Source organism: Antechinus flavipes, chromosome 1, assembly GCF_016432865.1.
Source record: "Antechinus flavipes isolate AdamAnt ecotype Samford, QLD, Australia chromosome 1, AdamAnt_v2, whole genome shotgun sequence".
NCBI classification, from domain to species: domain Eukaryota; kingdom Metazoa; phylum Chordata; class Mammalia; order Dasyuromorphia; family Dasyuridae; genus Antechinus; species Antechinus flavipes.
Window position 1 is genome coordinate 546,011,612 of NC_067398.1, and position 27,586 is coordinate 546,039,197.

At 33.1% G+C, this 27,586-nt stretch overlaps 1 protein-coding gene across 1 annotated transcript in view; it reads left to right on the forward strand.

Annotated features, from left to right (window-relative positions):
• NUP153 (nucleoporin 153) overlaps window positions 1–23,910 on the forward strand; it is a 71,981-nt gene extending 48,071 nt beyond the window's left edge. Inside the window, exons 15-22 of the mRNA XM_051970641.1 lie at window positions 5,134–5,259; window positions 6,510–7,130; window positions 12,678–12,875; window positions 13,277–14,185; window positions 16,227–16,592; window positions 19,613–19,882; window positions 21,721–21,889; window positions 22,458–23,910. Coding sequence (XP_051826601.1) covers window positions 5,134–5,259; window positions 6,510–7,130; window positions 12,678–12,875; window positions 13,277–14,185; window positions 16,227–16,592; window positions 19,613–19,882; window positions 21,721–21,889; window positions 22,458–22,542 — 2,744 coding nt within the window. The 3' untranslated portion in view covers window positions 22,543–23,910. The remainder of the gene's footprint in view (window positions 1–5,133; window positions 5,260–6,509; window positions 7,131–12,677; window positions 12,876–13,276; window positions 14,186–16,226; window positions 16,593–19,612; window positions 19,883–21,720; window positions 21,890–22,457) is intronic.
• The last annotated feature ends 3,676 nt before the right edge of the window (window positions 23,911–27,586 follow it).

The window sequence follows — 27,586 nt, forward strand, 5'->3', positions numbered from 1 at the left end:
GATAGGACCAGCTTAGCCAAATTTGAAGAGATTTATTAGCATGCTGGCTGTAGAGTAATGAGTTATTTCAGTAAAAGCAACTTATAACCACAAACTACATTCAGTAGTGAGCCATGTTCATGGAGGGGAGGGAGTATGCATAATGAAAATATTACAGCAAGATTTTTATTTTATTGGAGTTTCCTCTTTGTGGTGAGAACCTTTACCTTTGGAGATAATCTTAGTATTAAACGTATAATGAAATACCTTATTTATATCATTTATATTTCTGTGTTTTATTAGATGTGTCATATCATGAGATTGGATCATTTTGTAAATAAGGAATTTAAATCTCAGGAGATTAAATGACTTGCCTAAGGTCACAGATTTAGCACAATTTGAGTTTCTAACACTGATGATCTGACTCCAGATACAGTGTTCTTTTTTCTGTTCTTAGTAATAACTACTTGATGTAAATAAATCTATTAATATAGACAGCAACCTATATATGCATTCAGATGTTGACTAATTAATTGTCAGGCTCTGTGCTGAGTGCTGGGGCTTTTAAAGAAAGGTAGAAACATAGTCCTTTCCCTCTTGGATTTCACCATCTAGTGGGTGAAAACGATGCAAATTCCATTGCACATAAGATACATTAAGTGTAAACAGAAGGAAACCTCAGAGGGAAGGCAGTTAAAATTGAGAAAATTGTGCATGTGTGGGATTTGAGCTGAATTTTAAAGTTTAATCAGTTATTTCACTTTATCGTTCATTTACACAAACAGTGCCAATCTGTGTTAGCATAATTAGAAATGCAGGAATACCCTCCGTATATAGCTCAGCTACTCCTTAAATCCTGTTAGACTGTTAGTTTTTTATATTATAAAGATTCCCATACGACTACAGCACTTAGAATTGCCAGAAAAAAAATGTTCATTTCTAAAATTAGATGACAAATTGAATGCTAGACACCTAACTTTGGTTTCAGTAATCCTCAAATCATTAGCTATACAGTTATCAGATTTAAGAATTGGTAACCAAAAGAATTTATTTTTCTGACCATTGGCAAAATCTCATGTTAGTATAATGATATTTTGTAATGTTGTTTTAAGTGTACCATCATTTGGGACTTGGAGTTTATTTTTTAAGTTATGATGACAATTATTCTCATAATATTTGTTGCATTAGTGTCTAACATGTACAGTTGCCAGACTTAGGTAATTTTGATTTGCACACGCAGTTTAATTCTCTGAAGAATCATTAATTTTTGCCCACTATATAGTTTAATTAAAGTAGAATATACTGTATTTCACTGATGCATATAGCATCATTTTAAATTTCACAGTTAAGGTCGTATTGAACCTATATGGATTACCAAATCATGCCTGTACATAAGGGAAAATATTTTAGAATATTTCCTTTTTAAAGACTGCTTAAATCTTATTACTTAATAGATGATCTAGATGATCAAGTCATGGGTCAAAAGAGCTATATTGCATCATAATTGAGAAATTCCCAAATTCTTTGGAATCCTTTCTGAATGGCATATATACTATTGTCCCATTTTCATTGTTAGGGTTTCTTATTTTTGTGGCTGAGAAATGCATTAAGATATGTGGAAGTAGATGGAGATCAAGTAGGATGGCAAAATAGGAGAAGGCAGTTCAGCTCGGTTTCCATGACCGCTACATGACAACCCTAGGTCATCCTACAACTCAATCCCTGCAGCTCTGTTGATCCTTTTCATATCATTGAAAGAGGACAGTAGGACTTTGGACACAGTGCCCAAGAGAAAGAATCTCTTAGTCATCAGATTCTGCAGAGAAAGGGAAATGTCCTCAGGAAAAGGGTGATCTCAGATTAGATCACCAGGGTGAGAAATGAGGATAGTTGCTTGAGTCCCCAAGAATGAGTAAACAGGCAAACAAATAAAAAGATTATTTCCAAAACACCTGTAAGCCAAGCCTTAGCTCATCTTGCCTATAAGGATAATTAGAATTCTTTGAAAAAATGATTCAACTTTTCTTTTAATATTTTAAAATATTGGCAATGAAATGAGAGGCCTCAAAGAAAAAAAAGTTAGCAAGCAAATGGAGTCTATGGAGGAAAGAGACTTGGGAAGAGAATAGCTTAGTCCAGCAGATAGAGAAACTTAACCATATAAGAAGATACCCTGAAAATCAGAATGGACCAACAAAAGTAGTGACTTCATGAGAAATATTAAATTTAAAAAAAAAAAGGATAATGGTATTTCAAGATATCATGAACAAGAACTGCTTAGACCACCAGAACAAAAAGACAGTAAAAATAGAAATAATTCATTAGTCACTTTCTTAAAACAGTCCAAGAATGAATGGAATATTGCAATAAAAATTCAGACCTTTTCAGACCTTCCAGGCCAAAGAAAAAGTAATGTAAATAGCCAGATAGAAAGAATTAGTGTACTGACAAACCCCTGTGGGGATGACACAAGACTTAGAAAATACTATAGAACAGAGAGCATGAAAGTTGATATGATAATAAAAGCCTTCCAACTAGGGTAACTTAATCAGGAAAACAGCATAATCCTTCATAGGAACCCAGAGTACCTTTAATGAAATAGAAACACCTGAGCATTATGGATCAAAATACCACAGATTAATAAAAAATTAGAATTATAACACATGGGAATCAAGAGAAACATTAAAAGATAAATTACAAGTGAACAATTGGAAGGAATTTTATGAAAATGAATTATTTACTTCTAATAAGGAGGGAGCTATACAGTGTTCTCTTCAGTTTCTAGTGTCGACAGGAGTCAGAGGGAGTTAAATTAGATAAGACCTTGAAGTGATTTTATTGTGTTTTGGTGTTGAAAGAAGAAAGAAAAAGAAAGGTGGCAGAAGATGAAGGACATTACTGTTATTCTATATAATTTCTATTTTAAGTACAAGTTTATACAAATGTGAAAAGGGTGGCATCACTATAACCATGGTTAGGATGAACTCACCCATAAAGCAGAAGAGGATAGCAATGTAGATTAGACTGCAAAATCTAATGTTGTTTATAAGAAATACTAGAAATAAAAACTCAGTTAAAATAATGGTTTGAATAAAAACTGATACTTTACCTGAACTCAAAAAAAAGGGCAAAACTAGTAATGATAATTTCATTCTAGGCAAAAACAAAAATTAATAATGCAGACTAAATTAATTTAGATAATTAAATGGCATTTCAAATTACAAAAATGAATTACTTTGTAAAACTCGAAGAAAAAAATAATGAAATTCATTTGCATAAACAAAAGGTTAAGACTATTTAAGGAAACTTTTTTTTAAAATGGGAAAGAGAACCTAATAGTACCAAATACAAAGCAGTAATAGTTTTTGAAAAATTTGGTATGGGTTAATAAAGAGAAGTTGAGCAGTGGAATTTAATAGATAACACAATATATGAAAGCAAACAAACCCAGTAGCTTAATAATTTGATCAACCCAAAGATCTCAACTACTAGAGAAAAGGTACCCTTCAACAAAATCTGTTGGGAAAATTGGATGGAGGTATGGTTGAATATTTTATGCCATATTCCAAGATGTTTAAATATAAAAGGTCACATCAAAACTAGAGCATAGTGAAGAAATTACTTTTCAGATCCAGAAATGGAGAAAGTGCTTATAACCAAATAAAAAGTAGAGAATAATGTATAGTACTGAAGATAAAAATTGATCATTTTGATTGCATAAACTTAAAAACCTCTATAGCTGTGATTAGAATAATTTTTTTTAGCAGTCTTCTCTCATAAAGGTCTCATTTCCAGGATTATTTGAGTTGATGATTCAAATTTATGATAAAATCCATTCCCTAGTTGATAAATGGTTAAAGATATGCATAGACAGATTTCAAGGGAAGAAAGCATTTTCTACTCACAAATTTTTTTTTAAATTAAATTATTCTGACATTCCACACCACATCCATCATATGGCAGGGGTGACTAGAAAAGGAAAATGGGAGCATACTCCACTGCTGAAAAAGCTAAATATTGGTGGAGTTGATGAAATAGCCTACCCATTCTGGAAAGCAATTTGAAACTCTGTCCCAAAAGTTAACTAATCTGTGCATTCTTTAACAAAGCAATATTGCTATATAGGCTTTTCCCACCAGCAGATAAAAGAGTTTTAAAAAGATCCCATATCTACCAAAAAAAACCCAAAAGTTATTTATTTGTAATAGCAAACACATGGAAATTAACAAGGATGTCTATCAATTAAGAAAGGATATTAGAAATGAAGAGATGGTTTCCAAGAGACGTACAAAACCTTCCATAACACACATCAGTTTTAAAAAATGAACATTTCTGAATTAATTAAAATATTCTGAATCATTGATGCAATGATGATAACAATAATTCCAGAAGACTGGTGATAATGAATGCTACTTACCTAGACTAATATGCAGAATGAAGGAAACATTTTTGGACATGACTAATGTGGGGATTTAATTTTTCTTGACTATATTTGTTAAAAGGGTTTTGCAATTTCCTCCTCAATATAGGATAATGTGGCATAGAGAAAAAAAATGCTGATTATTAAAAAGATAGGTAAAAGAGATTCCCCCCCCCCCAAAAAAAAAAAAGATTTTCGAATAGTATTTATATTGTCTTTTGTTTTCTTAACATAATTCAATGAATTCCATCATTTAAATTCTTTAAGCAATACTCAGTACATCAGATAATTTGCTTTCTTTAGGAAAGTCGTATATGACATTAAAGGCTGACTTTCTTTTCTTGAATTTACCATAGATTAAAGAGGGAAGATTTCAAGAAGATTTTTATTCATTCGTTGTTGAGCTGCTTGATAATTCAGTTTAGTTGAATATAAGAATTGGCATCCCTTTTTTCTAAAGAATATGCTTAGTCAAACAATTTACTTTCTAGCTATGTGAATCTGAAAATTTTGCTTCACCTTGGGCCTTTTAATTCCTTATCTACTATGCTTCTCACTCTAGTAGTTGTGAGGAGATAGGTAAATGTGACATGTCAAAAGTTGCAAGATTTTTTGAAATTATTGAAGATTAGTTTTGAAGATATGTTAAATGTATTGCATTGTAGCTGCTTGATATGGGGTTAAGTGTTTTAATTTTTCACTTGCATTTATTAATAATGCATTTCAAATTACAGTTAAAGATTCCACCACTATAAATAGCACAAGCAATAAGAAGGAGGAAAATGAAGATTATGAGGGCCCTTTCAGGCCTGCAAAAACCCTGAAAGAAGGGAGTGTACTGGATATTCTGAAAAGTTCTGGTAAGATGATAGTTAAGTAATTTTCTCAGAAAAATAACTTTATATTCAGATCTATATTAATACTTTTTTAATATTAATCACTGATCCTTTTCTACCTCTTAAAGTCTCTACTGAATAAATGATGTAACCTAGATAGAGAATTTTTTCTTGTTTGTTTTTAATTTTAGTTTTTAAAGCCTATCCCTGGAATTCAGGAAAGCAGTAACAAAACTGAATGTTGGAAAGTAGGAAATAATTGGAGGGGGTAGAGCTTGCATAGAGCATGGTTTACTTGAGGTAGAATAGATGGGGGAAAGAAAAGTTTAGGGGCCTAGATTATGAAGGATTTTGAGTTTCAAGCAGAGGGTTTTGTACTCGAGGGCCACTGGAATTTATTTATTGAAAAGGGTGGTATCATAATGTTGGTTGTATCAAGCCTAGGACCTTATAGAGCTTCTTGGAAAGAGATTTATAATCCTTAAAGGAATTTGACCTGACCATTCCCTAAGAAAAAACCACATTGATAAAAAGAATGTTAAGTAGATTATAGCATGCATTTGAATAGAAAATATATAAAGAACTTTGCCATTAGTATATCTATCTAAGATTGGGTATTATTAGTTGGCTTAGTATTCTTAAATTTGCCCTAGAAGAGGAATTAGCAAACTATGGTTCTAATATGTTTTTTATTGTTTCTTTATTTTTTTGTTAAGACATTTAGGGTTAAGTGATTTTGCCAGGAGTGAGGGGGTTTCACATAGCTAATAAGTGTTAAGTGTCTGAGGCCATATTTGGACTCAGATCATTCTGACTTCAGGGTTGGCACTTTATCCACTTCACCATTTAGCTGCCCCCTCCTTTCCTCCCTAATATGTCTTTAAATAAATTTTTTTGTATTTTAAATTGCAAACACTTCTCTTAGCTTGCAAGCTGAGGGAAAAATATGCAGGCAGTTGTATAAGCCTTCTGGCAGTAGTTTTCTTTCTGACTTTTATACTGTATAGAATTATGTCTTAAATTCATATATGAAAGTACAGTCAAAAAGGAAAAAAAAAAGCTAGATCATGATGGTTTAGTATAAGAAATCTTTCTGTTGATTGCTATGATTGCCCTCTACTTCAGGAGAGTAATATTGTCATGTCTGAGTGATCATTGCTATATCAAGGTTTGGCTTAATATTTCAATTATTAATTTTTCAATTTTTTTTTTTTTATCCTTCTCTCTTTCCCCTTTGACCCTCATCCCTCCCAACTTCCCTTCACACATATTAGGTTTCACATCTCCAAAGACTGGTTCTCCTGCTGCTGTACAGCCTGCTACAACAAGCATAGACGTTTATACCAGACCTGCAATAAGTACCTTTTCTTCTAGTGGACCAGGGTTTGGTGAAACTTTTAAAGCTGGAACTACTTGGCAATGTGATACCTGTCTAGTGCAGAACAGAGTGACAGACAATAAATGTGTAGCCTGTCAAGCTGCTAAAGTGCCACCAAAAGATACTGCTAAACAAACTGGAATGATGACACCAAGTAACTCTATACGATCAGCTCTTCCCACAGCAGGAACTTTAGGTTTTGGAGACAAATTCAAACCAGCAGTGGGAACTTGGGATTGTGATACCTGTTTAGTACAAAATAAATCTGAAGCTACAAAATGTGTGGCTTGTGAAACACCGAAACCTGGGACTGGAGTTAAGCAAACCTTGACATTGCCGGTGGCTTCAGAAAATGCAGTAACTGTGACTCCTTCATCTTCCAGTTATACTCTCACTGATACCTTGGGATTTGGAGATAAATTCAAAAAACCCAAGGATTCTTGGGAATGTTTAGTGTGCTGTGTATTGAATAAAGGAGAAGATAGTAAATGTGTGGCCTGTATGTCTGAAAAACCAGGTAAGTTTGTCATCTGAAGCAGTTTTTAATAAGATTTCATCTCTCCACCTCTCTAATAAGGACAGTGTCATTCATGCTTTTAAGATGTTCAGTTTTCTTTTTACTTATGCTAATTATCCTACCACTTTAGGTAAATAATATCCCAATGGACTAGTAATATTGTTTGGAGTTAATTATCCCATAAAGATCTCATTCTTTCAGAAAATCTTTTTCCAGGAGAATTTTAATTCCCTCTATTATCCCTTTTAAACATTACTGGATACAATCTGTTTAGTTAGAAAAAGGAAAGAAACATGGGTCTTTTGGAGGCTTCTTTGTAGTGGTGGGGTTTTTTAGGTTGTCTGATAAAGATCTGCAAGATATTTAATAGAAATCAATAGTTTTTTTTAATAATGTTCCTATAGTGAGATAAGCAGTATTATAGTGACATGGTATCTATCATGTCAACTAGTTTGCTTTAACCTTTCCCCTTATACAGACAAAAGAAGAAAAGCTGAGTTTGCTAGGGATCTTTTAGGGAAAGGTAGATTTTATTCATTTGCACATATTTTAATGTTTATGTTTTGCTTTTAGTGGGCGTGAGTATTTAAATATCAGAAAAGGGGTGTGTGGGTAGATGTGTTTCAGCTAATGTCCCTGAATCACTAAAACAGCATTTCCGAAAAATCTAGTTCAATGAAAGCTATTTTCAGATCAGCATTGATAAAAGAATTCTTAGAACTTCAGGCAGGATTGACTCAGTAAATCAGATATCCATAATATAGTTTTTATAATGCTATTTAATCACTTTGGGATATATCCTTTCAGATGACATTCAAGGTTAATTAAGCTGTTTTATGGGATTGAGTCATTTTTTGCACTTACTATGTTCTAGATCTATGCCTATAAAGACAAATAAACTAACCCCTGTTCTTAAGGAGATTATGTTTTATTAGGAACAACATGTGCAAAATAAAAATGCCAGAGTAAATATTTTGTAGAGAAGTAGATTGGTATAGATTTCTTTTGGGGGCCGAGATCTGAGCTGATCCTTTGAAGGATGTAGGAATTCCATAAGACAGGTGAAAAAGAAGTATAATAATAAATGATATAATTAATTAATGTTTTATTAATTAATTTATTAATAATAATCATTAATAAATAATAAAAAATAATAAATAAGATAAATAACGTAAATGTTAAGACTACCAGTATAAAGCTGTGAAGATAGGAAATGTAATATTTGGGGAACAATAAGCAGGAATATGCGATAAGCTTAGAAAGATAGACTGGAGACTGATTGTAAATGAAGCCCTTTAAATGCCAAATAAAGTAATTTGGTATAGTAGTAGAAAAAGTGAAATTTTTTTCAGACAAAATTTTTTAGTCGGGTCTTTAAAGCTTAGATTTGTGCTTTAAGATTGTCACTTTGTTAGCTGTATGACAGATGGATTGGAGAGGGGATATTGGGTGCTAAGAGACCAGACTATTGCAATAATTTGAGCAGGAGATAATGAAGACCCGGACCACCATGGTGGCTACATGAGTGGAGAAAAACAGATATGAGACATACATGAAGAGTGAGAAATGGAAAAGTCAAGAATAAATCTAAGGTTGTGTTTTTAGAGTAATGGTGGTACTTTCAAGAGAAATAGTGAAGTCAAGAAGTAAGAGTTTGGAGGGAGAGAGAACTATTTTAGACATAATGATTTTTAAGGTGCCCATGGGACATCTGGTTGAAAGTGCCTTCTAATCAATTAAAAAAAATAAGAAAATTGGCAAGTATTACAAGAGTTTAGGGCACTTTTCTTTTCGTGGTATTTAGTGAAATAGCTCTTGGCTATCCTTGCTTATATGTATTGAATGTATTGAAAAAAACTTCTTTTGCTGAATGAATAAATCAGAGTCTGTGATTTGCGTGGAGACCTTAGCCTCTTATAAAAGTACATTTTTCATTCATGCATAGAATGGCTATGAATACTGAATGAATGGTTACATAGTTTGATAGGTTTATTTTCTAGGAATGTAAGCACATGACAAGAGAATATAAAAAGCACCTGGGACTTTTTTTTCCTACATTGTCCAAATCTCTGCCACTAAGGAATGCTACATGCCACATTAGTCTTCATTTTTCTTTTCCCTCTTTATTCCACTATTTACCCTCTACCTTCAGTGCATCTCTGCTGAAAAGAGTTCATAATTGGCCCTTTTGTCTTGCCATCTCTGTAAATGTATCATTCTTTGCACTATCAAAAAAATGCTTAGAGCAGCAATTTTTCAGGTTTTTTTTTTTAATTCTAAATTTAATAATAAAGTTAAAAAATATTACCTGTGTATCAAATGGAAAGAGAAAAACATACTTGAAAAATACAAGTTCACTTACGTAAGCTTTTCTTTTTTTTTAAAGTCTATGATATATATTCAGCACATTAGTTTCAAGGATATCCTGCTTATTTTCCTTCTGAATTTTCATCAGTCCTCTCCTTTGTGCATGTTTTTTTAAAAAAAAAAATCCTTTTAGGTGGTAGGGGATGGTAAAGGGGAATGATCATAGCTGCCTCCCCGTTGCTCCCAAATCCTTTCCCTCAAGAAATACAAAAAGAAAAATAATCCTTGTAACAAGTAAGTTATAGTTATGAACAAATGTATATATTTGCCAAATCCAAAAATGTCAAAAAGTAGACAACATAATTCCTTATCACTTCTTTGGGCTCATGGTGAATTGATCAAATTAAAACCATGTGATCAGAGTTTTTAAGTCTTTCAAAGTTTTTTTTTTTTTTTTTTCATTGTTGTTACTGCAAGTAAGTTCATCTGGTTCTGCTCATTTTTGCTACCCATCAGTTCTTAGGTTTTTCTGAAACCATTCCTTTTTTCATTTTTCCATTACAGTTATATAATATGGTCAGCCATTCCTTGGTCACTCTCTTTATTTGCAATCTTGGTTATGACAAAATGTTGCTATAAATCTTTTTTAGCACATCTTTTTTTCTCTTTGATCTCTTTGCTATATGGGGTTAGTGGTATCACTAGATTGTATGGTCTGCACAGTTTAATGACTTTGGCCAGAGTTCCAAATTGCTTTCTAGGTCATTGGTCCAGTGCCCTTATTTTTCTGTAGTTCTTTTTTCAAATTTTTAGTAATCTAAAGGAATCTGAGTGGTTTATATTAGCATAATATATTTATTTAACAATAATTATATTTTATTATTATGTTTAAATATATCATTTAATATAATATATTACATATAATGTATATGTAACATAATTACACATACTTATATGATATATTTAAATATATTACATTTAATATAATATTTATATAATAATTATCACTTAGTGATTTATAGTATTTACTATAGCTGTTAATAGTTTGGAATTTTTCCTTTGCAAATTGTCTTTTTACCATTGATTTGTTTGGAAATGGCATTCTTACATATTAATCAGTGCCTTATTTCTCTAATATCAATTTTATCAGAGCAGCTTGCTGCATTCAATTTTTAGGGACATTCAGTAACATTTAGTATCAGACTATATTATAGTCAAAGCTGCTCAAACTTAAGAGTTTTCAGAGTTTATTGGAGTGGGAAAAATAGTTACCACTTCAATAATTACCATTTACATTTTACTTGAATTATTTTAAGATGTCTATATATGTATATGTAGATAATATTGATTAAGATATCTAGTTTCTTTTTAGCCATTTGAAGTACATCACTGAACTCTAGTATACTTATATTTTCTTATTTAAAGAGACAATGCAATTTGTAATATAAATGGAAATTAATTAGGTCCAAAACTTTTATAACATCTGACCTTTTAATGTTTAAAGATGTATATTTATTATAGGCATTCTATATGCATGATACTCACATAGTCTTAAGGTTGTGTTGTAAGAAAGCTTGGAAGTGACCTTAGAAATCAATTAGTCCTACCTATTCATTTTATAGACAGAAAAGTGAAGCCTTTAAAAAGTAAATAACTTGTATAATTCATAGAAGTAGCAAAAGAACTATAATTCAAACTCTTGTTCTCCAAATCAATGTTCTTTTCATTGTAGTCTCTTACCAATTTAGTTCTGATAGAGCAGAGTTAGCCTGTCCTGGAACATTTAATGGAAAAGGGATATCATTGTCTGTGTGTAAGTGCTGATCAATACTACTTGATAGGAAAGTTGACAGTTTTTAATTGGAAACCTAATTTTTTTAGGGATAAAAGATTTATTTTTGTCTTGACAGCTAAGAGCTTTGTCTCCCAGAAAGCTGTCATTCTTACAATAATGATTATTTTGGGGTTTATTTGACTATTTTTGTGTGTATCAGTATTTATTTAGAGAATGAAAGAGATGGGTGTAAAAAGGTATTGTTCAGAATTGTGTCTTGTAAACATAATATTTGAAGTCCTTTATAATTATTTTCAAGAGGTCATGCCAGTTAGAAAATCTTTTTGTGTTTGTGAGTACTAGAATATTTTAAATTTCATTTGAAAATATTTCTTATAACTTTCTATTCTGAACACACGTCCAGTTTCTATTGGTTTACAGTAAATTAGATGTCATTTTATGAAAATTAGTTATAGTAATAAAGCAAAATGTGCTTGAGTTATTCATAAAATTACCATTGATTTTTGGTTATGTTTTTATGTATGGGATTAGCAAAAAGAAGTGTCATATTTTGATTTTCTATTAAAATTTTAATTGTTTTTAGATGTGATTTAACAGTACTACAGAAAGTTTCTTAGCAGATGATTGGTTTGATTACTTTAAAAACAAGTGTCAGGCCTAGCTTAGTACATCTTAATTCTTCTTTATCCCTATTGAGAATTGGTCACTCAGCAAGCATTTATTAAATGCCCAGTGTATGTCAAGGCCTGGAGAATACAAAGACAAATAAAATAGTCCTTGTTTTCTCTGGAAGCTTATATTTTTATCAGGGGAAACATATACGTGTGTAGAGTAAATGTGTTAATTTATGGGAGAGAGGTACTATAGGGGTTTAGTAGGGAATCGAGAACAGTTTCAAATAAAAAGTAACAAAGCATTCTTGAAGGAAATAGGACATTTACTAGAAGATGATGAAAAAGAATGCTTTCTAGCTTTGGGATAATAAAATCACTGCAAAAGCACAGAAACATAGCTCTATTACTTATGTGTGAAGAATAAACATCAGAAAGGTTAGTTTGCCTGGACCAAAGTATATAGAAAAGGGAATAATGTATAATAAGATTGGAATGGTAGGTTAGGACTAGGTTGTGAAGGACTTTAAAAATCAAACTGGAATTTGTATTTTATCTAAAAGCCAATAAGAATCCACCGGCGTTTTTTGAGTGAGAAAGCAACGTGGTTAGATCTGTACTTCAAGAAAATTACTTTCGCATCTGAATGGGAATGTTTCCCATTGAATGCCATCTCATCTGTAACTGTTGCTGTAGTAGTCTTTACATTTAACAGATTTGTTCCCACTAAGTAAAAGCAAAGAAAGGTTGAACATGAACTAAATTGCATTCTTTGAGAGATCTGCTTGTATATATTATAGGAATTCCTAATACTTTCTTCTTGTTCTCTTTTAGGAGGAGGTTCAGTGCCTGTGCCATGTAGTAATACAACTTCTGTTTCCATGCCTTCTGGAGGATTTCTAGGATTGGACAAATTCAAGAAACCCGAGGGAAGTTGGGACTGTGAAATGTGCTTGGTACAGAACAAAGCAGATGACACAAAGTGTGTAGCATGTGAAAGTGCAAAGCCAGGCACAAAATCAGAATTTATAGGTAAGTAGTCAAGATGTTGCTGTCACTCCCTAATTACCCCTACTTCTAACCTTCAGGGCTAATTGTATACTTATTTACACTTTAAGTGCTATGTCATGAAGTGACCATTGGAATTATTAGTTTAAATTTGTTTCTTGAAAATTTATGTAATCAGCCAGATCATGAATTTCCAGCATGCTGTGCTTCTTTTTTGTATGTTATGACATGAGTCACTTCATATTTAGTGTTGATCAACTTAGGTAACTAATTTGGGAACTTGCTCATCATAGTTTACAAAACAAACCACAGTTTTGCGCTATATATTTAAAGAATTGGTTGTAAATGTTTTTATTCTTTTGATTCTTTGAGAATAGTTGCTATTAATTCTGCGTAATCAATATTTGTTTTGTTTGTTCTTGAAGGTTTTGGCACCCCTTCTTCATCTTTAGACTGTGGAGCCCCGTCCTTCAAATTTGGTATTCCAGCATCCATTTCTGAGTCTTCTCAGATGGTAGCAAGCACAGGAAGTTTTAAATTTGGTGAACAAGGGGGCTTCAAATTAGGCGTGTCATCAGATCTTGCATCTTCAAACCCCATGAGTGGGGGCTTTAAGTTTTCTAAACCTGTAGGGGACTTCAAGTTTGGAGTTTCATCTTCTGACTGTAAATCAGAAGAGAGTAAAAAAGACAGTAAGAATGATAACAATTTTAACTTTGGAGTTCCTTCTTGCATAAGCAATCCATCTACTTCAGTCTCATTTCAGTTTGGGTCGTCCAGTTCTGGGCCACAAGAAAAGAAAGAGGAACTTAAAACATCTACAACAGCAGGTTTCACATTTGGTACAAATGTTACTGCTGGTCTCACCTCTTCTGCTGCCACTGTCACCATGGCCCCCTCTGAGAATAAGGCTGGAGTGGGTGGCTTCAGCTTTGGATCCACTGAAACAAAAAATATGGCGGTGACTCCTTTTGCATTTAAGAAGCCAGAGGAAAATAAGGAAGAAACTCCTGCAGCCAAGGGAGGAGGGTTCAGTTTTGGCAGCGTGGAATCAGCTTGTTTACCATCTACTTCAGTGTTTGTTATGGGAAGGACAGAGGAGAAACAACAAGAGCCTGTCACCTCAGCTACTTCTCTAGTATTTGGGAAGAAAGCTGACAGCGAGGAGCCAAAGTCTCAGCAGGTGTTTTCCTTTGGGAATTCTGAGCAAACCAAAGATGAAAGTACAGCAAAACGTGCATTTAGTTTTAACTTGACAAAACCAGTGGAAAATCAAACTGAGCAGTCAGCAAAGGTCCTATTTGCTTTTGGGACTCAGACTAATACTACATCTGGTAAGTACATGTATTCATATTGGCTTGATTGTCAAATCCAATAACTTTTATTTTATTGACATAATTGGTTCCTTTATTATCACGTAATTGATAAATTATCTGCTTTCCTTAATGGATAATCAAATTATGAGAGATGGGAATTGGGAAAAACTATTCTGGAAAGAATAGAATTTTAAAATTTTTCACACATTTAACCTCTTTGAAGTAAAAGAAGTAAAGTTGCTTTTATTTGTAGAAACAATTAAATTGCTGGAAAGATAAAATATTTATTTAATGGAAGAAAGACAGCTAGGTGATATAGTGAATAGTATACCAGATGTGGAGTCAGAATGACCTTAGTTCAAATTTAGCCTCAGACACTTAAATTAACTGTGTGACCCTAGGCAAGTTCCATAATCCTCTTTGTCTTATTTCCTCATCTGTACAATGAGCTGTAGAAGAAAATGGCAAACCACCCCAGTATTTTTGACAAGATGGCTAGAAAATCCCAAATGAAGTCACAAAGAATCCTATATGACTGAAAGAACTCAATAACAACTGTGGAGAAATTAGTGTTTAAAAATAAATCATCAGAGATAAAAATCTAGGAAAAAACACGTTCTCTGCTTGGGAAAGGAGGGTAGCATCCATATATACGTCATTGTGTGTGTGTGTGTGTGTGTGTTGGGAGAGGTGTATAGTGGGTTGAAAATGAATAGTTACATGGAATTGTGAAACGTACTTAGTGTCTATATAGATAATACCCCATTTTTGATAAGTGTAATTTTTATTAATAATTATATTAGCCCAGCCAAAGTAAAAGTTTGGTTAATGTTTCTCACTTTATCTAAATGATCATCATTGCTAATTAATCTTAGAATTGTCTTTGAGGATAAGTAATTTTTTCCCTCCTTTTGTAAGTCCATGTCTGCCACGCTGAACAAAGGGCCTGCTATGTCTAGGCACCATTCTAAGTGGTAGAGATACAAATACTCATCCCCAAAATAGTCCCTTACCTCACTTTAATGAGCATAAAGTTAAATGGAGAAAGATGCTGGGACATAGTAAAGTCAGTCAGAGAAGGTCCAGAGTAATGCAGCTAAGTGAGAAATCCTCCAGTCAGAGAAGTAGAAGGTAGTAATGAAGTGGAGGACCAAGGCTAATAAGATTTTAGAGGGTGGTAAGCTTATCTCAGTAATGAGTTTCTTGGGGGTGTAATGGAGAAGTCCCAAAATAGTATAGCAATAAGTATTTGTTTGATGTTAGTTGATTGATTGTTAAAATTGTGACTTTGAAATTTCACTGGAGATTTTGTTTATCACTTTTGAACATGAGTTACTCTTAGGTAAAACAGCTAGACAAATTGACATTTTTATTATAGAGATTGAGAGTATAATCAGAGCCACAAAGAAAGTACTCTCTTGTTTTGAATAGCATTAATCCATTGCTTATAGATAGACACACACACACACACACACACACACACACACACACTTTTTTAATATTTTATTTTTACAATTACATTGAAAGATAGTTTTTTCAGCATTCCTTTTTGTAAGATTTTGAGTTCCAAATTTTTTCTCCCTCCCTCTCTTCTCCCCTTCCCAAGACAGCAAGAAATTTGATGGTTTGTTAATTTACACACACATAGAGATCGAGAGAGAAAAATTTGTGATAGAAATAACTTAATATGAATCGCATCCATTTCAATAGCATCAGAAATGGAAATTTGCTGCTTTTTTGTTAACAATGCTTCTTTTATAATGAAATAAGCAACTCAGAACACATTTCAGTATGAGAAATTGGAAGTGGGAAAGTGAATGAAGACTGGGAAAAATAAAAGAGGATGGTTTTCAGTATGAATTTAATATTGGTTGTACAGGGAGGGTACATCAAGACTTAGTGATCACTAGGCACATTCAGGACCTTACATAAGCTTTCCTTATAGGCCTGTTCTTTGAAATTTCCTGGTAGCATTGAAACACACAGACTTCTTTTGTCATAATGTTGCAGTATCTGAGGACTTGGATATTAAGAACTTTTCACTGATTTTGTTTTGCAGATCAAGGAGCATCGAAGACAGTCTTCAATTTCTTGAGCAGTAGTTCCTCCAACTCAAATGCACCAACACCAACTACTTCTAGTGGTGGTGGTTTGTTTGGGGGTGTCACCTCGGCCTCCAACCCACCTGTTTCTGCCTTTATGTTTGGACAGACCAGCTCTTCAGGGACCAGTTCTGCTTTTGGTAACCCCACAGACTCCTCCAGTACATCTCAGTCTTTTGTGTTTTCTCAAGAAAGCAAACTAGCCACCACGTCTAGCACAGGTGTTGCTGTTGGCCCATTTGTTTTTGGCACAGGAGCCAATAGCAGTAACACTTCGTCCTCCACCTTCAGTTTTGGAGCTACACCACCATCTGTCTCTGCAGGTATATTTAAAGTACAAGGTTAGGGTAGGTAGTTAATATTGAAATTGCGTCACGTCTTTAGAGTTTTTCTTGCTTACATTTATATCCTTAATATCTGGCATGCAGTAAACATTTACTAAATTTTTTTTCATTCATTCTTCTGTGAAGCAGCTAGGTAGAACAGTATATAGAAGCCCTGGGCCCCAAAATCAGGAAATCCTGAGTTCAAATCTAGCTTTAGACATTTAGTTTCTGTGTAACTGGGCAAGGCATTTAACTTGTCTTCCTATTTCCTCAGGTATAAAATGGTGATGATATAACAGTTATTTCTTAGGGTTGTTAAGAAGATTGAATGAAATAATATTAGTAAGCACTTAGCACAGGGATTGACCCTTAGTAGCCACTTAAATGCCTGTCTCTTTTCCTCCTTATTTATGATCTGTGGTATCTGTAGTATCTGTAGTATCTGTAGATGAGAGTTGTTAACCTAGAATTTGTGGACTTGAGTTTTTTATTACGTTGATAACTATTTCAATAAAATTGATTTCCCTTATAATTCTATATATTTTATTTTGTGCATTTAAAAATCATTATTTTGAGAAAAGACTCATAGTCTGCATCAGACCTGATAAGTTAAAAACCCCTGCCTCTCTCACTTGACTCAGAAAGTTTATGTCGGCTTACTTTCTGCTCTGTGTGTTATTAAGTGAGAATTCTGATAATTCCAAATTCTTGTTGATTTTGCCGCTACATCTTTACTTGTGCCTCCTTTTCGTTCACATGAACATTTCCCCAGTTCGGGCCCTTATCAAATTCCGGTTTTATTTTTAATTCTCTTTACACAGTTGTCAATTGATAATTCCTAGAACAAATATCTGCTACTTCTACACAGATATCTTTTGCAGATATAACTTTTATGTCTAGAGAGGAAAAACAACTCTTCACCTGACCTTTAAAGCCTATAACAATATGATTCCTATCTGTTTTGAAAAAAAAATTATTGGTGCCTTTTTTGGCTACAATATCACCATTTTCTGGAATATAGTACCCTGCACACTCCTGATGCAAAACCAAAAAGATTCTGTATCTATGATCTACCCACTCTCCAGAGGAGAGAGAAGTATGCATTTCAACATCTGTTCTCAAGGACAAAACTTTATCATGGCAGTCAGAGTTTGGCTTAATAGTGTTGCCATTGTTTTGTGTTGCTTTCCTAGTCTCCCTCCTTCCCTTTCCATCATTTTATACAAGTCTTCCCATTTTTTATCTAAATTACTCATATTTGTTGTTTTTCATGATATAATAATGTTCCATTACGTTCATATGCCAGTTTGTTCAGATATTCCCCGTTGATGGACATTTTGTTTCTTAATATCATGGATTTAGATTTAGAAGGGACCATAGGAGTTACATAGTCCAGTTTCCTTGTTTAATGGATTAGAAAAACTGAAACCCAAAAAACTTAGGTGAACTTGCCTAAGGTCACACAGGTGGTAAATAGCAGTCCATAATCAGAGAGAATTTGAACCCAGATTCTCTTAATTCCAAATCCACTGCTTGTTTCAATTGTGCCATTTTACTGCTCACAAAATTAATTAATCAAATTAATTGAAATCAATTAATAAAGTAAATGATAAGGATCGAAAGACAATTGAAATGTAATTATAGGGATCCATCTTGGTTCCAAAGAACATGAGAAAATATACTTCCTTCTTAGTAGAGGAGGAATTACACCCTTTGCTATATAACACACTCCTTTGTCAGATCTGATTCGTTTAACTCGGCTCTTTCCCTTTGTTATAATGAGGATTGATAAAAGATGGAATGTGTCTGGAAATGATGGCTATGGGGAGAAGAAAGAAAGAAAGAAAATGAATAATGTGATTTTTTTTTTTTTTCCCCCTCCTTCCTCCACCCCCACTTGCTCCTGGAAGTGGAGTTGGTATGAGAAAGATTGCTAGCAGAGTTTTATTTTATCTTATACCCCTTTGTTTGCAAAGGAGTCAACAGTCAAATCTGGATTCTACAAATATTAATTTAGCTGTTTTATGGAAGACTGATTAGAAATAAGGATTAGAATCATTTTTTTTAAAGACCATAAAAAGTCTGCTATGAATATCTTTTTATTATATAGTTTCTTTCTTCCCTCTCCTCCTTTCTGAATTCCTTTCCCACATCATTCTAAAATGTTTTCCAAAATAGTTGGACATTTTATGAAATGACCTCTTATCATCTGTGATAATTTCATTGCTTTGAAGTGACAAAGTGACACCTACCTTTTCAGACTGGCTTCATATACTTACCTGCTTATATGCGGCTCTTGGCTGTTCCCTGAAACTCACTTCTCACTTCTATTTCTCTATTTTGGTATGGTCTCCTTTTCTGCATTTTAATCCTGTGACCTCATTCAATTGTTACTATAACATTTCTAGCTAAACAGGATAGATATCACCATTTTACAGTTAGAGAAAATAAATTCCCAGGAGTTAGAGAATTGCCAGTGGTTGTCCACCTCGTAAACTGTTGAGAGTTTGCTCACTGTAATAGAAAGATTTCTGTTTATGTAAAATGAAAATTTATAGGATGATAGGTTTAGAGCTGAGGGAATTTTAGAGGCTCTTATCCAATTCCCTCATTTTTACACATGAGGAAAGTGAAGTCCAAGAACATTAAATGTCTGGTCCAGGATTACATAAAATAATAATGCGCATCGAAGGCAATATTTGAACCCAAGTCATTAAGATCCAGAACCAATTCTCCTACACCCCCATTTTTCACCTCTTAATTATAAGGTTGAGGCCCAGGAAATATAATCATGGTTGCTCCATTAGTTGGTAGTAACTGAGAATGAAATTAAGATTGCCTTGCTCCTGGTCCAACAATCTTTGTTCTATACCATGCTGCTTGTACAGGAATCAATTTTAATAGATTTTCTTTTTGCAAAAATGGATAAGACTTGAAAAGCTTAGAGTTAATAAAGATTATTTCCAGATAATTAAACTTGGTTTCAAAGTTAATTAAAACATTTTTGATACCTGTAGGTTCTTCTTCCTTTGTATTTGGTGCTGGGTCTTCAACATCTTCTGCCAGTCCTGTATTTGGTACCAGCCAGACCCCAGCATTTGGACAAAGTACCAGTCAGCCTAGTGCTCCAGGGTTTGGATCTTTATCATCGTCAACATTATTTTCATCTAGTTCCCAACCCTCAACCCCAGCTTTTGGGTCAGTGTCAAGTAGCAGCCAACCTCCTGTCTTTGGACAAGCGCCTACTCAGCAACCTGGATTTGGTTCTGGAACAACTTCTAATTCTAGTAAGTTGTGTGTTTCAAGAAATCTCTACACGTCTTCATAGTCATGTCCTTGCCTTTAGAAAAGGACTTGTCTTGAGTCTTGCCTTTGTAGGGAGAAGAAGTTTTATAAAATGTTATATTTGGAGGAATGTCAGGACTTGCATTAAAATTGATATTTCCAATATTCAACTTAATACCAATTTCCTATATGTTTTTTTAAAAGCATATATTAGTATTTGTTTATTAAAGTTATAGCTTATTCTCTTCCCTTGACTTCTAAATTGCCATTGTTATTTATTATACCTGGATGTTAGTTTTCTTAATTTGAAGACTTTTCTGCCCTCTTTCTCTTCCCCTCTTCCCCTTTAAAATCCCTCCCCGCCCCCCCCCCCCCCCAAAAAAAAAAAAAAACAGTTTTGTGTGAGGTACTATTTATATCACTCCAACTCTTGATGTTTTATATTAGATTGTTCCATCATCTCTTATCAGATTACCCCTTTTCCCTAGTAGCTCAGATTTGTGGATCATTATTACAGAAGATGGAATGCTAATTATCTTTTGTCCCATCAGACTAATGGGTAGGAGACTAGCTAGTAGACTTGGCTCTTAATATGTGGATCTGTAATAAACCTGGCCTGAGGGGTGAGGATAGGGTCAGTTGTAAAGAGGGCCTGGGGTTCAAGAATGAGTTGAGTCTCAAGATGAAATCCTTTTTCGGTGTCTTGTGTTTTAAATTCTACTATATCTGTTGATTAACCTAGAAATCTAAGCTTAACCAAAGCTGTCTTCCTCTGCTGGGATGAGTCTATCCTAAAGCAGCTCTCTGAAAGTTGTGTCTTTGCTATTCAAAGAAAAGTGCAATGTCTAACTTGCTATAGTTTTTATTAAGCATTAAATAAGGAAATGACATCTTTTCCTTCTTTTATAGTGTTTTTAAGCAAAAGCTTAGATGTTTCCTTAAAGCTGTTCTACCTTCTGAGTTCATTCTTTTGTATGATGACAACCATTTATTTTATGTCTCGTGTTCACAACTGATGTTATTATATTTTATATTATTATTTTATATGTATTATAACAATGGTATAGCATTATATTTTATGATAAATCTCTTCCCACTCCCCAAATGCTTTTAATGCTGCATAAAATTATCTCTTATCCTTCTCTCCCTCCACCACCCAAACTTTTCTCTTTTTTTACATTGCCATTGCTCTTACATAAGCACTTTACTGTACATTTACGTAGCTTCCTTAACAGTTTCTTCACATTATTGGAATCTTCCTTATACATATAGATCTGCTTATATTGCCTTTCCTTAGAAGTGTTCTTCAGCACTTGTAAGGTTAAAGTTCAGATTTTTTTCTGCTTCACTCATTGTATTCTGTATATTCCAGCCAAACTGGATTTGTTTGTCTGTTCTGACTCTATCCATTTTCTCATGGTGCCTAAAGTGCTTTTCCCCCATCCCAACTCCTGTATTACATAATATTTTATTTGTGCTTCTTTGTTATGTCCTTTTGCTAGTTTATACATCACTAAGAAAATTTATCTTTCCTGTTGCTATCTCTGAAACTTACACCAAGTTGGTTTTTATTACATCATATTGAATTGAAGAACACAGTTACAAACTTGAGTTTTTGGGGGACTATAAATATTCTCTGTATAAATATCTGTAAGAAAATATATATGTTCCTCCCTCCAAACCCAGTAGTCCAAGAAGAACATAAATTCTACTCTTTTTTCCTCTGCAAAGACCAATAGTCTTTACCTGTCCCTGAAGAAAAGATCAAGTAAAGCATATGGGAAACTAACTTTGCTTTGATAAACAAAATTTGAAATACTTTCTGTTTGGAACCTTTTAGGTTCTGTATTCCATTTTGGAAGCAGCACTGCAAATTTCAACTTCACAAACAACAATCCATCAGGAATATTCACCTTTGGTGCAAATGCTGGTACACCTGCCGCCTCAGCCCAGCCTTCAGGCTCAACAGGATTTCCATTTAACCCATCTCCAGCAGCATTTACAGTGGGGTAAGAGTGACCTTTTTATAGAGTTGGAGGTAATTTATTGGCTTTTTTCATCTTGGTACTGTTGGTGTTCAGGTAGAGAAGTATAGTAATTTTTTACTTCATCATTCATATAAATTTAGAATTATTAATATCAGAGAAGTACAATATGTGGGGCAAAGCAAACTTTTTTCTCACATACAGGCTATGTAGTCCAAAGGATTTCCATTAAAAATTAATTTCTCTTTTTTTAATTATAAGCCACCCTTAGGAAGCATATAGAACCTGAATGAGTATCATGTTATATGTTGTGTTTGAATTGCTCACTTGTGTTCAACTCCGCATGATCCAATGAACTTTTGCCCATTGGTTTTCTTAGCAAAGATACTCAAATGATTTGCCACTTCGTTCTTCAGTGTGTACTCATTTTACAGATGAAAAACTGGAGCAAATAGGGGTTAATATAGCTAGTAAGTGTCTGAGATCAGATTTGAATTTAGATATTCTTGACTCCAAGCTGGCACTCCATTCACCGCACTACCCAGCTGCTCCCCTCATGTCATATACTGACTCTATTTTTCTTTTTTGGCAGGACAAATGGAAAAAATATGTTTTCTACTTCTGGCACTTCAGTTTCTGGTCGGAAGATAAAAACTGCTGTTAGGCGCAGGAAATAAATTTCAGAATGGTGATAGAAACATCAATTTTAACAACTTGTACTCTGCATTCACTTACTTGTGCTGGGGTTTTTTAAAATCAGTTCTGCTTAAGAACATCTTTAAGTTTCAAAAGGTTTTTTCCTTCTCCCCCTACACCCTTCTTACCCTTCACCAACCATTCTCTGCTACCTTCCTTTCTCCTTTAAAAAAATTAGCTAGAGCTGGTGACAGAGAGGTTCTTAAGCAAAATTATTTTAGGATCCAGCAACTTCTTTATCCACTGACTTGGCATGGTCTGGCTATATATATGAGTGTAGCCTACACAGCAAATGGCTTTGTATAATACCTCTTCATCTGCACCAATATGTGCGCTAATGTGCGTTAATGGAACGCATTGAAATTGTAATTTTATCAGTGAGGGATTCTGTATAGATTAGAGAATGTTGAAATGAATGATTTCTATGCTGAGTTTGTGCTGGTGTATGTGTGAAGTGAGTGAGTTGGGTGTATTGTGCACTAAAATTTTCTGATAGAGGAAGACTGATTAAAGAATGGTCCATGCTAAGGACTTGTTAGATCTAGTTCTCCATTTAATAATTATATGCTATTTCTATATTTTCATTCTTATGGCTCCATCACCTTGTCTCGCCTTTTCATTATTTTATTATGAAACTTGTGTAAATACAATTTTGTTTCTGTACGTACTTTTTGGCATAACATAAATCTGTGAACTTGAAATTTTAATTTTGTGTGTTAACGACATTTTTTTGTTTAGTATTGTCTCAAGATTTTATTATGTAAATCCCATTATTCAAAGTTGCCTAAATCCATTTAGAAAATCTTTAAAGAAAATTGGAAATTCTTAAAGTGAGTTTATTGGCTTTTCTGATCCATTTTTGTTTGGACCAAAAACCAGTATTGTACAAAGTATTAAGTATATATTTTTATATTTACTGAAATGGACTGTGGTGACTTTGGATAATACGGAAAAGTTTAATATTAAAGCCATGTTTATTACAGTATAATTAACATGTTAAACCATGGGATAAATGCCATCAATAAAAATTATGAAATACTTTTTGTTGCAGTTTTAAATCAAAATGAAGGTACACCATATTACTGGAAAAGCTTTCTGTATTAAAGTTAACAATTGTCTGAATGAGAAGATGGTATACCTCTTCACGTGTTAGTTAAGAAATTTTGAGAGCAGGAGAAATTTAAATGCTGTAGTGAATCCCCTAGAAAGTGGGGAGATAACTACATTTTGTGAAATCCAGTTGGCTCTCCTGCAGCTTGTCAAATCCCTGGAGAGCCATGCCTAATTTGCATATAAATTTACATAGGTTTTTTTTTTTTTTAATTGAAAAATAAACATACACAACCATTTCTGCTTGTACTTGTATCTTCCTTATTAGGTTACTAGACAATGTCTGAGTTTGTGAAATACTGTGTTGAAAATGAAATAATGTGCAACTGGTTGATAAAGTCTCTTATAAATTGTCTTCCCTATTATAGAGGATCTCATTGGGCAGCTTTTCAAAGACACAAATTTTGGAGGTGAATTGTGAAAGACCAATATAGAGCAAATTGCTTTGTAGTCAGATTTTAATTTGACAGGTCTTTTATTTGTTGTGGGGATTCTGAATTAGAACAGAATTGAAATGTTTGTCTTGTAATTTTATACTATTCTAAATATTTAAAATATAATTTGCTTTTGTACTTTAGCAGAACTCTTACTGAAGGAAATAGTCAACATACATGTGGAGTAGAAGACTTCGAGTGTTTACATATACAACTTAAAAGCAAGTATTGTAGATAGCAACTAACTTGATGAATTCTAAGAAGAATATGTATAGAAAGAAATGTGCTGAAACATACTTGCTGTTATTTTAATTCATAGTTTAAGTTCTATTTAATATTAAGATATATTTTGTTTTGTCCAAATTATAATACTTTGTAGTTGTGGACAGCTTGTAAAATGTTAGCTTTGAAGAAATAATACCTACATAGGAGTTTGAGGCAGAAGAGCTGAGTTCAAATCCTCCCTTTCTTTGGGCCTTAGTTTCTTCATGTATGAAATAAAAAAGATTAACATACTAGATTATCTCTTAGGTCTCTTGCAGCTCTTAAAATCTTTGATTTTTGCAATTGTATATTATATTTGTATAAGTATCCTAAGAATTCAATTATTCTAAATGTTACCTAGATGGGAACCAGAGGATTGCTTAAATATATTTTTTCTCTTTAAAACTAAAGACAAACATAAGAAACAAAAAAGAAAAAGGGAAATAAAACAAAAACAAAATATTTTTATGTTCCCAGCAGAACATAAAGGAGTATTTAAAATATAAAACAATAAATTTCCATTTCCAGAAAGCATATATAATACTAGAAGAGATTACATATTCATGACTATCCATCTTTGCTTCCTTGGTAGGTTATTTTTTTGTTCTCTGTTCTCTGCTTTTTACTTTACTCTTTTCCCCTTTCATCTTCCCAAGCAGGCCACAGTTAAGTACATACACACATATATGCATTTACATGTACGTGTTTATCTACACTACCATAAATCTATATATATGTATACTTCTATACCACATCTTATCCCATTTCCTTCCCTCTTTATTTTTTTAAATAGATTTTTGAAGAAAATCTGTACCCTTGTGTGTTTGTGTATGTGTCCATTCCTATTTAACCCATTCCTGTTGTGAGTAGGTTTTCAAAATTACCAGCTTTCCTTCCCCCTTTCATGTCTTTGTCAGTTCATCTGTACCTCATTTGTATAGCCTACTTAATATTTATGTTTTCCTAGACAATTTTGCTTTTCAAAGTCAGATCATACTCAGCTCTGCCCCAATCTTTCTTTGAGCTACCTATTTGATATCAGTCTAAAACATGGTACAAATTTCTATGTAGAAAAAAAAAAACAGTTTGTCCTTATAGTCTCTTGAAATTAATCTTTGATATCTGTTAAATGTTAAATTTTCCATTGAGTTCAGGTTTAGTTGAGACAAATTTTTGACAATCTGCAAGTCTGTTGAATGTCCATTTTTTTCATTCAGTATTATGGTTTTGCTGGATATGATATCTTTGGCTACAAGCCTAATTCTTTTGATTGTCAATATGTATGTTATTCCAGGACTTGTGATGTTTTAATTTAGCTGCTGATAAAGTTTGTACAGTTCTAAATGTAGTTCTAGCATATTTGAATTGTTTTATTTCTTGTAGAATTTTCACTTTGATCTGGGGGGTTTAAAATTTAGCAATAATATTCTTATGTGTTTTCCATGTAGGAGCTTTTTGAGGTGGTAGTTGGTGAATTTTTTCTATTTTTACTTTTCCCTTGGGTTCTGTCACTCCATGGTAATCCTTTTTTTTTATTTCTTGCATTATAATGTCAAGGTTCTTTTTTTTTTTTTTTTTTTGCTTTCATGTAATCCAGTTGTCTTTATATTTTTCTCTTCTTGATTTGTTCTCCAGATCTGTTGTTTTTCTTATAAGTTATTTCACATTCTTTATATTTTGTTATTTCTCGATCTCTTAATAGCTTTACTTGCTTCCCCTTGCCCAATTCTAATTTTCAGAGAATTGTTTTCTTTAAAACGTTGCATCTCCTTTTCTAGTTGGTTAAAATTTTTCCCCCCATAGTTTTGTTTTTCTTGAATGACCTTTTTTTTTTTTTTTAAGTTTTTCCTTAATTTCTCCTCTATTTCCCATGATGTGGGGAAAGCAAAAGTTCCTAGGGCTTGTGCTGAGTCTACCTATGAAGCCAGATAGCTCCAGGACTCCCCAGTTGCTGTTTCTGTGGAGGCAGCTTGGAGATATTTACACACCACATCTGTTGAACCCTGGTCCTGAGGTCTGTCTTTTGGTTTTCTCAGGTTGCTCAAGAGCAGCCCCACTTTACCCTAAGTCTTAGTTGTTAAATATATCTTTCACAGGCCATAATACTGTGAAAGGATAATAATAAAGAAACTATAGACAAAATATACAGACCTAATTAGAGATCAACAGTGTTGGCAATAATGAAAGAACAGATCACAAGTAATAAATGATTATGTTAAAATGAGTAAGACTTTTATATTCCTGTAAACTTATATTGAGAAAATTGAAAAAGGGATTGGTAAAATAAGCATGCAATTAAAAAAAATATATATTACCAGTTCTATGAAAGAAATAATTGAAAATCAATAAATAGAGTTGAAAATAAGACAATTGGGATTAAGTGACTTGTCCCGGGGTTGTAGAGTTAGGAAATGTTAAGTGTCTGAGACCAGATTTGAACTCTGGTTCTCCTGACTTCAGGCTGGTGCTCTATCCACTGCACCACCTAGCCATCCTCCATAAGCTACTTTTTTGAAAAGACTACAAACTATTTAAACAGCTAATGGATCAAGAAAGAAAATTGTCAAAATTAATATGAATTAATAATAGAAAAAATAGATTATAATTAGCTATGCTATGCAATTATGTACCAACCATTTGTAAGAGTTGAAACAGTATAAATAAAAACATAATACCTTAATTTGGGTGTAGGGAATAACAATTATAGTCTAAGAGAAGTCAAATGAATGGTAAATGAACTGCAATTGGAGGAAAAACCATTTCCTCATTGGATTTATAAGTGAACTTGATTAAATAAAGAGAAACTTATATGCTACAAAAGTTATTCTCCAAAACAGAAAAAAGTTCATCTGTCAAACTTATTTTATGTGATAAATAAGGTCTTGAAATCTGTCCAAAGGAGAGAAGATTTTTAAAAATTAAAATGCTAAATTCTAAATATTTAAAAACCTAGTTTTGAAAAAAAGAAATTTGAAGTTTCATATACAGTCTTATACCATGTTATGGAAATGATTGTTTTCATTCCATAAATTAAAATTTTCAAATATATATTCAACAAAGCTGGAGAATACAAAGTTATTCCACAAAAACTGTTAGATTTTCTATGCAGTCAGTACTGTATATTACTAGAAAAAAAAGAAATTTCATTCAAAATAACCAGAATACCAACAAATAGCTAATTTAACAATCCATGACCTAAGAAATATAAAAACAACTA